Source organism: Mytilus californianus, unplaced genomic scaffold (assembly GCF_021869535.1).
Source record: "Mytilus californianus isolate M0D057914Y unplaced genomic scaffold, xbMytCali1.0.p SCAF_10, whole genome shotgun sequence".
NCBI lineage: Eukaryota > Metazoa > Mollusca > Bivalvia > Mytilida > Mytilidae > Mytilus > Mytilus californianus.
The window spans coordinates 52,254,795-52,266,822 of NW_026262582.1; the positions used below are offsets into that span (position 1 = coordinate 52,254,795).

The following is a 12,028-nucleotide window of genomic DNA, read 5'->3' on the forward strand; positions in this document are numbered from 1 at the left end:
TAACGGGGCCCAAAAATCAAAAATCTAAATACATGGTTAGATTCAGCATATCAAAGAACCCCATATATTCAATTTTTGTTGAAATCAAACAAAGTTTAATTTTGGACCCCGATTTGGACCAACTTGAAAACTGGGCCCATAATCAAAAATCTAAATACATGTTTAGATTCAGCATATCAAAGAACCCTAAGAATTCAATTTTTGTTAAAATCAAACTAAGTTTAATTTTGGACCCTTTGGACCTTAATGTAGACCAATTTGAAAACGGAACCAAAAATTAAGAATCTAAATACACGGTTAGATTCGGCATATCAAAGAACCCCAATAATTCAATTTTTGATGAAATCAAACAAAGTTTAATTTTGGACCCTTTTGACCTCAATGTGGACAAAGTTGATAACGGGGCACAAAAATCAAAAATCTAAATACATGGTTAGATTCAGCATATCAAAGAACCCCATATATTCAATTTTTGTTGAAATCAAACAAAGTTTAATTTTGGACCCCGATTTGGACCAACTTGAAAACTGGGCCCATAATCAAAAATCTAAATACATGTTTAGATTCAGCATATCAAAGAACCCTAAGAATTCAATTTTTGTTAAAATCAAACTAAGTTTAATTTTGGACCCTTTGGACCTTAATGTAGACCAATTTGAAAACGGAACCAAAATTTAAGAATCTAAATACACAGTTAGATTCGGCATATCAAAGAACCCCAATAATTCAAATTTTGATGAAATCAAACAAAGTTTAATTTTGGACCCTTTGGACCTCAATGTGGACCAATTTAAAAACGGGGCCCAAAATCCAAAAACTAAATACACGGTTAGATTCAGCATATTAAAGAACCCCATGAAATCAAGAATAAAACCCCATTGAAATTGGTCAAGAAATAAGCAATTTATAGGAAGTATCTTCTTTTGCACAATCCTGTGCTATTAAATATTTCTTGCTATTGCGCAATACTGTACAATTGACAATTTCTTGCTATTGCGCAATATTGTGCTATTGGATATTTCTTGCTATTGCGCAATACTGTGCAATTGAAGATTTCTTGCTATTGCGCAATACTGTGCAATTGAAGATTTCTTGCTATTGTGCAATACTGTGCAATTGAAAATTTCTTGCTATTGCACAATACTTATTATATAATAATTTACACATCCTGTTTGGTGTGTATCTCCTACCATATCATTATTATTTGATTTTAAATATAAATCAGAAATAACCTACTTAAAATGGAAAATTTTAAAAGAAACAAAAAAGGAAAAAAAGAAAAAAAGGAAAAAAAAATAAATCCCCCCCCAAAATTTTTTGAACCCCCATTATGATTCATCACCCCCAAACTCAATCCCAGCCTTCCCTTTGTGGTATGGTACCTTGCAGTACAATTTCAGAGAGATCCATACACTTGAACACAAGTTATTGTCTGGAAACTAGAAAAAAATGTGTTTTTTGGCCCCAAATTCCTAAACGTTTAGGGCAATTACCCCCAAACTCAAACCCAGCTTTCCCTTTGTGATATGGAACCTTGTAGTACAATTTCAGAAAGATCCATACACTTACACACAAGTTATTGTCATGAAACTAGAAAAATGCTTGTTTTTTGCCCCTTTTTTTGCCCCTAATTCCTAAAATTTGGAGGCAATTACCCCCAAAATCAATCCCAGCATTCCTTTAGTGATATGGAACCTTGTGGTACTATGTCAGAGAGATCCATACACTAACACACAAGTTATGTCTGGAAGTTACAAAAATGCTTATTTTTGGCCCCTTTTTGGCCCCTAATTCCTTTACTGTTATTACCATAACCCCCAAAATCAATCCCAACCTTCCTTTTGTGGTATTGAACCTTGTGGTAAAATTTCATAAAGATCCATTCACTTAAACTAAAGTTAGAGTGCGAAAACCAAGTGTCTTCGGACAACGCCGGACAACGACGACGACGACGACGACGCCGGATGACGACGACGCCAACGTCATACCAATATACGACCACAAAAATTTTTTTGCGGTCGTATAAAAACGGCAAAATTTCCATTAAATTACCAATTCAGGGGCAGCAACCCAACAAAGGGTTGTCCGATTCATCTGAAAATTTCAGGGCAGATAGATCTTGACCTGATAAACAATTTTACGCCTGTCAGATTTGCTCTAAATGCTTTGGTTTCAGAGATATAAGCCAAAATCTACATTTTACCCCTATGGTCTATTTTTAGCCATGGCGGCCATCTTGGTTGGTTGGCTGGGTCATCGGACACATTTTTTAAACTAGATACCCCAATGATGATTGTGGCCAAGTTTGGTTAGATTTGGCCAAGTAGTTTCAGAGGAGAAGATTTTTGTAAAAGATTACAAAAATTTATGAAAAATGGTTAAAAATTGACTATAAAGGGCAATAACTCCTTAAGGGGTCAACTGACCATTTTGGTCAAGTTGACTTATTTGTAGATCTTACTTTGCTGAACATTATTGCTGTTTACAGTTTATCTCTATCTATAATAATATTCAAGATAATAACCAAAAACGGCAAAATTTCCATTAAATTACCAATTCAGGGGCAGCAACCCAACAAAGGGTTGTCCGATTCATCTGAAAATTTCAGGGCAGATAGATCTTGACCTGATAAACAATTTTACCCCATGTCAGATTTGCTCTAAATGCTTTGGTTTCAGAGATATAAGCCAAAATCTACATTTTACCCCTATGTTCTATTTTTAGCCATGGCGGCCATCTTGGTTGGTTGGCCGGGTCACCGGACACATTTTTTAAACTAGATACCCCAATGATGATTGTGGCCAAGTTTGGTTAAATTTGGCCAAGTAGTTTCAGAGGAGAAGATTTTTGGAAAAGTTTACGGACAACGGACGCAAAGTGATGAGAAAAGCTCACTTGACCTTTCAGGTCAGGTGAGCTAAAAGTTTAAAAAGGCAAAATACAGTACAAAGTTCAAGAGCATTGAGGACCCAAAAGATTTTGCCAAAATACTGATTTTGGAGGAAACTGTCTTTGGACTTTTCAAAATGGAGATAATGAAATATATAAAAAGGGTAAAAACAGACAAAATAACAACAAAAATAAATATCTGGATAGTTGTGTATTTAAGTGATCGAATTTGGTCAGGGGAGGTTACCTAGGTCTGCATAATGCTGTTCAGAATTGGCAAATATTTAATATGACTAAACCCAGCTGTCTGATAATTTAAATATTACCTTCTAACATCTCCAAGTAATGACATTTTGGTGGGAGTATGGAAAGCTTTTGATGCTTGTGTAGGTTTGAATAAAGTTGGTGGTTTGTCTCGTAACGCCTCGTGCATGTACGTCATACGTTCCTGCATCAATTCTCGTAGCTTCTTCACCCAGTTTTGCTTGGTTTCTAAATTGTTAGCCTAAAAAATACAATTGTCTAACATGTACTCTTTTCAAGTAAGATACTCTAATTCACATCAACATATCTTTTTTTTAAAAACACATTCCCAATGAAACATTTATAAATATTTTTATTCAAATATTTATATAGAACTGAAAGATCTATGCAACAGAATCCTTAAATCATTTCTAGTGAACAAGTGTTCTCCACTAGTATACTGTTGGGTCTATAAAATAAACAAACTAGGTCAACAAAGGGTTTACAAAGCAAATTTTTTGCACTGCTTTTCATGAAACATTCTATAGACCTATTTCACACATGTGTAATCAACTGTATCTTTGGAAGCATAAATGCTACATATATATTTTTTCGATGTTCAGATGCAGTTAAGAAAGATCTAAATGCATACAAAATTTCATCAAAATCCATATTATTAAACAATTATGTATACTTTGCCTTAAAAGAAATATAATTGAAATTGAATTATTTTAAATAATGATGCCCTAGTTATGAACTAAGGATTAACAATGAGCAATGTCACTATGAACATTCTGTAGAGATGCAAGCAAACACTAAGAATATCTTTTTCAAAATGTCTTTAACTCTACCTTCAATATAATACGATAATCTGAGATCGGGGCTCTGCCAGTCCACAAAGCAAACTTTGTCTCATCTCCTTCAATATGTTCAGTGATGTTCAAATCTGGAATCTGTTGTAAAATAGAATTTAATAAAATACTCCGCAGGGCGCAGCTTGATACGACCGCAGAGGTCGAACCCTGAACAGTTGGGGGAAGTATGGACACAACATTCAAGCTTGATACAGCTCTGAATTTGGATTGTGATTAAATATTTGACACAGCATAGGTTTCTGACACAGAATGAATGTGGTCTAAGAACTTAAAAATTTTAAATTGGACATTCACATATTATGGTCCAATATCCAAAATCTAAATACATGGTTAGATTCAGCATATCAAAGAACCCCAAGAATTCAATTTTTGATGAAATCAAACAGTTTAATTTTGGACCCTTTTGACCTCAATGTGGACAAAGTTGATAACGGGGCCCAAAAATCTAAATACATGGTTAGATTCAGCATATCAAAGAACCCCATATATTCAATTTTTGTTGAAATCAAACAAAGTTTTATTTTGGACCCAGATTTGGACCAACTTGAAAACTGGGCCCATAATCAAAAATCTAAATACATGTTTAGATTCAGCATATCAAAGAACACTAAACATTCAATTTTTGTTAAAATCAAACTAAGTTTAATTTTGGACCCTTTGGACCTTAATGTACTCCAATTTGAAAACTGAACCAAAAATTAAGAATCTAAATACACGGTTAGATTCGGCATATCAAAGAACCCCAATAATTCAATTTTTGATGAAATCAAACAAAGTTAAATTTTGGACCCTTTGGACCTCAATGTGGACCAATTTAAAAACGGGGCCCAAAATCCAAAAACTTCATACACGGTTATATTCAGCATATTAAAGAACCCCAAGAATTCAAGAATAAAACCCCATTGAAATTGATCAAGAAATAAGCAATTTATAAGAAGTATCTTCTTTTGCACAATACTGTGCAATTGAATATTTCTTGCTATTGCGCAATACTGTACAATTGACAATTTCTTGCTATTGCACAATATTGTGCTATTGGATATTTCTTGCTATTGCGCAATACTGTGCAATTGAAGATTTCTTGCTATTGCGCAATACTGTGCAATTGAAGATTTCTTGCTATTGTGCAATACTGTGCAATTGAAAATTTCTTGCTATTGCACAATACTTATTATATAAAAATTTACACATCCTGTTTGGTGTGTATCTCCTACAATATCATTATTATTTGCTTTTAAATATAAATCAGAAATAACCAACTTAAAATTGAAAATTTTAAAAGAAAAAAAAAAGGAAAAAAAGAAAAAAAAAGAAAAAAAAAAAAATCCCCCCCCCCCCAAATTTTTTGAACCCCCTTATGATTCATCACCCCCAAACTCAATCCCAGCCTTCCCTTTGTGGTATGGTACCTTGCAGTACAATTTCAGAGAGATCCATACACTTGAACACAAGTTATTGTCTTGAAACTAGAAAAATGCTTATTTTTGGCCCCTTTTTGGCCCCCAATTCCTAAACGTTTCAGGCAATTACCCCCGAACTCAATTCCAGCTTTCCCTTTGTGATATGAAACCTTGTAGTACAATTTCAGAAATATCCAAACACTTACACACAAGTTATTGTCATGAAACTAGAAAAATGCTTGTTTTTTGCCCCTTTTTTGGCCCCTTATTCCTAAAATTTTGAGGCAATTACCCCCAAAATCAATTACAGCCTTCCCTTTGTGATATGGAACCTTGTGGTACAATGTCAGAGAGATCCATACACTTACACACAAGTTATTGTTTGAAAGTTACAAAATGCTTATTTTTGGCCCCTTTTTGGCCCCTAATTCCTTAACTGTTGGTACCATAACCCCCAAAATCAATCCCAACCTTCCTTTCATGGTATTGAACCTTATGGTAAAATTTCATGGAGATCCATTCACTTAAACTAAAGTTAGAGTGCGAAAACCAATGTGTCTTCGGACGACGCCGGACGACGACGACGACGACGACGACGCCAACGTCATACCAATATACGACCAAAAAATTTTTAATTTTTGCGGTCGTATAAAAAAGAATAAGATATTGCTAAGCAGAATTTACAATTCCTTGGTAAAAACATACCTCATCTCCTTATCCTTATTTGGATTACTGCCTTAAATGGTTTTTTTCAAAGCCAACTAAGTTTCTAGTCCTCATTAGAAGTTTGACTAGTCAGGAGTATATAGTGTAACAAATTAATTCATCAGGTTTTTTGGAGAAAAGTTTAAATTGACAGAATATGTCTTAAAGATGAAGTCAGGTGAAATTTTCTGGAATTTAAAATTGATACTATAAATTAGAAGAGCATTAGTTAAGGAACAAAATAAACTAAAAAATATTGATGATTATGGAGCTCCTTTTTGAGATATTTGATTTTTAAATAAAATGCTTCGCTGGGCGCAGCTTGATACGACCGCAGAGGTCTAACCCTGAACAGTTGGGGCAAGTATGGACACAACATTCAAGCTTGATACAGCTCTGAATTTGGATTGTGATTAAATATTTGACACAACATAGGTTTCTGACACAGAAAGAATGTGGTCTAAGAACTTCAATTTTTTTAATTTACCTATTATGGTCCAATGTCCAAAATCAAAATACATGGTTAGATTCAGCATATCAAAGAACCCCATATATTCAATTTTTGTTGAAATCAAACAAAGTTTAATTTTGGACCCCAACTTGGACCAACTTGAAAACTGGTCTCATAACCAAAAATCTAAACACATGTTTAGATTCAGCATATCAAAGAACCCCAAGAATTCAATTTTTGTTAAAATCAAACTTAGTTTAATTTTGGACCCTTTGGACCTTAATGTAGACCAATTTAAAAAAACGGGACCCAAAATTAAAAATCTAAAAACACGGTTAGATTTGGCATATCAAAGAACCCCAATAATTCAATTTTTGATGAAATCAAACAAAGTTTAATTTTGGACCCTTTTGCCCTCAATATGAACCAATTTAATAGCGGGCCCACAAAATAAAAAATCTAAATACATGGTAAGATTCAGCATATCAAAGAACCCCATATATTCAATTTTTGTTGAAATCAAACAAAGTTTAATTTTGGACCCCAATTTGGACCAACTTGAAAACTGGGCCAAAAATCTAAAATCTAAATACATGTTTAGATTCAGCATATCAAAGAACCCCATATATTCAATTTTTGTTGAAATCAAACAAAGTTTAATTTTGGACCCCAACTTGGACCAACTTGAAAACTGGTCCCATAATCAAAAATCTAAACACATGTTTAGATTCAGCATATCAAAGAACCCCAAGAATTCAATTTTTGTTAAAATCAAACTAAGTTTAATTTTGGACCCTTTGGACCTTAATGTAGACCAATTTAAAAAACGGGACCCAAAATTAAAAATCTAAAAACACGGTTGGATTTGGCATATCAAAGAACCCCAATAATTCAATTTTTGATGAAATCAAACAAAGTTTAATTTTGGACCCTTTTGACCTCAATATGAACCAATTTGATAGCGGGCCCACAAAATAAACTAGAGGCTCTCAAGAGCCTGTGTCGCTCACCTGACTCTACTTTGTTTTAGAAATCATGTAAAGATAGATAAAAATCATAACAGATACCAAAATAATGATTGAGGCCAAATTTTGATTAATATTGGTCCCATTATTTAATAAAATATCCTGGTGGCCATCTTGAACAGTAAATCGGCAACAAAGTAGCAACACTTGGTCAGCACTTCATAAGGAACATTCATGCCATGTTTGGTTTCATTCCATTCAGTGGTACTCTAAAAGAAGACATTTGTATGTATTTCCAATAGGGTCCTATGTAAAACTAAGCCCCCCCCCCTAGCGGCCATCTTGGATGATGGATCGACTGCAAAGTAACAACACTTGGTCTGCAACTCATAAGGAACATTCATGCCATGTTTGGTTCAATTCCATTCAGTGGTTCTCTAAAAGAAGACAATTGTATGTATTTCCCATAGGGTCCTATGTTAAACTAAGTCCCCCGCTGGCGGCCATCTTGGATGATGGATCGGCTGCAAAGTAACAACACTTGGTCAACATCTCATAAGGAACATTCATGCCATGTTTGGTTCCATTCCATTTATTGGTTCTCTAAAAGAAGACATTTTTATGTATTTCCCAAAGGGTCCTATATAAAACTAAGTCCCCCGCTGGTGGCCATCTTGGATGATGGATCGGCTACAAAGTAACAACACTTGGTCAGCATCTCATAAGGAAGATTCATGCCATGTTTGGTTTCATTCCATTCAGTGGTTCTCTAAAAGAAGACATTTGTATGTATTTCCCATAGGTCCTTTGTTAAACTAAGTCCCCTGCTGTCGGCCATCTTGGATGATGGACCTACTGCAAAGTAACAACACTTGGTCAGCACCTCATAAGGAACATTCATGCCATGTTTGTTTCATTCCATTCAGTGGTTCTCTAAAAGAAGACATTTGTATGTATTTCCCATAGGGTCCTATGTTAAACTAAGTCCCCCGCTGGCGGCCATCTTGGATGACGGATCAGCTACAAAGTAACAACACTTGGTCAGAACCTCATAAGGAACATTCATGCCATGTTTGGTTTCGTTCCATTCAGTGGTTCTCTAAAAGAAGACATTTGTATGTATTTCCCATAGGGTCCTATGTTAAACTAAGTCCCCCGCTGGCGGCCATCTTGGATGATGGATCAGCTACAAAGTAACAACACTTGGTCAGAACCTCATAAGGAACATTCATGCCATGTTTGGTTTCGTTCCATTCAGTGGTTCTCTAAAAGAAGACATTTGTATGTATTTCCCATAGGGTCCTATGTTAAACTAAGTCCCCCGCTGGCGGCCATCTTGGATGATGGATCGGCTACAAAGTAACAACACTTGGTCAGCATCTCATAAGGAAGATTCATGCCATGTTTGGTTTCATTCCATTCAGTGGTTCTCTAAAAGAAGACATTTGTATGTATTTCCCATAGGTCCTTTGTTAAACTAAGTCCCCTGCTGTCGGCCATCTTGGATGATGGACCTACTGCAAAGTAACAACACTTGGTCAGCACCTCATAAGGAACATTCATGCCATGTTTGTTTCATTCCATTCAGTGGTTCTCTAAAAGAAGACATTTGTATGTATTTCCCATAGGGTCCTATGTTAAACTAAGTCCCCCGCTGGCGGCCATCTTGGATGACGGATCAGCTACAAAGTAACAACACTTGGTCAGAACCTCATAAGGAACATTCATGCCATGTTTGGTTTCGTTCCATTCAGTGGTTCTCTAAAAGAAGACATTTGTATGTATTTCCCATAGGGTCCTATGTTAAACTAAGTCCCCCGCTGGCGGCCATCTTGGATGATGGATCAGCTACAAAGTAACAACACTTGGTCAGAACCTCATAAGGAACATTCATGCCATGTTTGGTTTCGTTCCATTCAGTGGTTCTCTAAAAGAAGACATTTGTATGTATTTCCCATAGGGTCCTATGTTAAACTAAGTCCCCCGCTGGCGGCCATCTTGGATGATGGACCGACTGCAAAGTAACAACACTTGGTCAGCATCTCATAAGGAACATTCATGCCATGTTTGGTTCTATTCCATTCAGTGGTTCTCTAAAAGAAGACATTTTTATGTATTTCCCATAGGGTCCTATGTTAAACTAAGTCCCCCGCTGGCTGCCATCTTGGATGATGGATCGGCTACAAAGTAACAACACTTGGTCAGCACCTCATAAGGAACATTCATGCCATGTTTGGTTTCATTCCATTCAGTGGTTCTCTAAAAGAAGACTTTTGTATGTATTTCCCATAGGGTCCTATATTAAACTAAGTTCCCAGATGGCAGCCATCTTGGATGATGGATCGGCTATAAAGTAACAACACATGGTCAGCACCTCATAAGGAACATTCATGCCATGTTTGGTTTTATTCCATTCAGTGGTTCTCTAAAAGAAGTCATTTGTATGCATTTCCCATAGGGTCCTATGTTAAACTAAGTCCCCCGCTGGCGGCCATCTTGGATGATGGATCGGCTACAAAGTAACAACACTTGGTGAGCACCTCATAAGGAACATTCATGCCATGTTTGGTTTCATTCCATTCAGTGGTTCTCTAAAAGAAGTCATTTGTATGCATTTCCCATAGGGTCCTATGTTAAACTAAGTCCCCCGCTGGCGGCCATCTTGGATGATGGATCGGCTACAAAGTAACAACACTTGGTCAGCACCTCATAAGGAACATTCATGCCATGTTTGGTTTCATTCCATTCAGTGGTTCTCTAGAAGAAGTTCAAAATGTAAAAAGTTAACGCCGACGACGGACGACGCCGGACGACGGACGCCAAGTGATGAGAAAAGCTCACTTGGCCCTTTGGGCCAGGTGAGCTAAAAATCTAAATACATGGTAAGATTCAGCATATCAAAGAACCCCATATATTCAATTTTTTTTGAAATCAAACAAAGTTTAATTTTGGACCCCAATTTGGACCAATTTGAAAACTGGGCCAAAAATCTAAAATCTAAATACATGTTTAGATTCAGCATATCAAAGAACCCCATATATTCAATTTTTGTTGAAATCAAACAAAGTTTAATTTTGGACCCCAACTTGGACCAACTTGAAAACTGGTCCCATAATCAAAAATCTAAACACATGTTTAGATTCAGCATATCAAAGAACCCCAAGAATTCAATTTTTGTTAAAATCAAACTAAGTTTAATTTTGGACCCTTTGGACCTTAATGTAGACCAATTTAAAAACGGGACCCAAAATTAAAAATCTAAATACACGGTTAGATATGGAATATCAAAGAACCCCAATAATTCAATTTTTGATGAAATCAAACAAAGTTTAATTTTGGACCCTTTTGACCTCAATATGAACCAATTTGATAGCGGGTCCACAAATAAAAAATCTAAATTCATGGTTAGATTCAGCATATCAAAGAACCCCAAGAATTCAATTTTTGATGAAATCAAACAAAGTTTAATTTTGGACCCTTTTGACCTCAATGTGGACAAAGTTGATAACGGGGCCCAAAAATCAAAAATCTAAATACATGGTTAGATTCAGCATATCAAAGAACCCCATATATTCAATTTTTGTTGAAATCAAACAAAGTTTAATTTTGGACCCCGATTTGGACCAACTTGAAAACTGGGCCCATAATCAAAAATCTAAATACATGTTTAGATTCAGCGTATCAAAGAACCCTAAAAATTCAATTTTTGTTAAAATCAAACTAAGTTTAATTTTGGACCCTTTTGACCTTAATGTAGACCAATCTGAAAACTGAACCAAAAATTAAGAATCTAAATACACGGTTAGATTCGGCATATCAAAGAACCCCAATAATTCAATTTTTGATGAAATCAAACAAAGTTAAATTTTGGACCCTTTGGACCTCAATGTGGACCAATTTAAAAACGGGGCCCAAAATCCAAAAACTTAATACACGGTTAGATTCAGCATATTAAAGAACCCCAAGAATTCAAGAATAAAACCCCATTGAAATTGATCAAGAAATAAGCAATTTATACGAAGTATCTTCTTTTGCACAATACTGTGCAATTGAATATTTCTTGCTATTGTGCAATACTGTACAATTGACAATTTCTTGCTATTGCGCAATATTGTGCTATTGGATATTTCTTGCTATTGCGCAATACTGTGCAATTGAAAATTTCTTGCTATTGCGCAATACTGTGCAATTGAAGATTTCTTGCAATTGTGCAATACTGTGCAATTGAAAATTTCTTGCTATTGCACAATACTTATTATATAATAATTTACACATCCTGTTTGGTGTGATTCTCCTACCATATCATTATTATTTGCTTTTAAATATTAATCAGAAATAACCAACTTAAAATTGAAAATTTTAAAAGAAAAAAAAAAGGAAAAAAAGAAAAAAAAAGAAAAAAAAAAATCCCCCCCCCCCCCCCCAATTTTTTGAACCCCCTTATGATTCATCACCCCCAAACTCAATCCCAGCCTTCCCTTTGTGATATGGTACCTTGCA

At 35.4% G+C, this 12,028-nt stretch overlaps 1 protein-coding gene and 1 long non-coding RNA gene across 4 annotated transcripts in view; both read right to left on the reverse strand.

Annotated features, from left to right (window-relative positions):
* LOC127718790 (triple functional domain protein-like) overlaps positions 1-12,028 on the reverse strand; it is a 273,187-nt gene that overhangs the window by 137,794 nt on the left and 123,365 nt on the right. For both annotated transcript variants that reach the window (XM_052224840.1, XM_052224841.1), the window contains exons 35-36: positions 3,984-4,085; positions 3,216-3,394 (exon numbers count right to left, since the gene is read on the reverse strand). In XM_052224840.1, the coding sequence (XP_052080800.1) occupies positions 3,216-3,394; positions 3,984-4,085 (281 nt within the window). The remainder of the gene's footprint in view (positions 1-3,215; positions 3,395-3,983; positions 4,086-12,028) is intronic.
* Positions 7,535-9,661, reverse strand: LOC127718836 (uncharacterized). 2 transcript variants are annotated; one of them, XR_007989964.1, is made up of 2 exons: positions 8,743-9,661; positions 7,535-8,411 (listed from the first exon to the last, which is right to left on the reverse strand). It is a non-coding gene; the product is annotated as an uncharacterized LOC127718836 (long non-coding RNA). The 2 variants fall into 2 exon arrangements; XR_007989963.1 differs by having other exon boundaries at positions 8,577-9,661.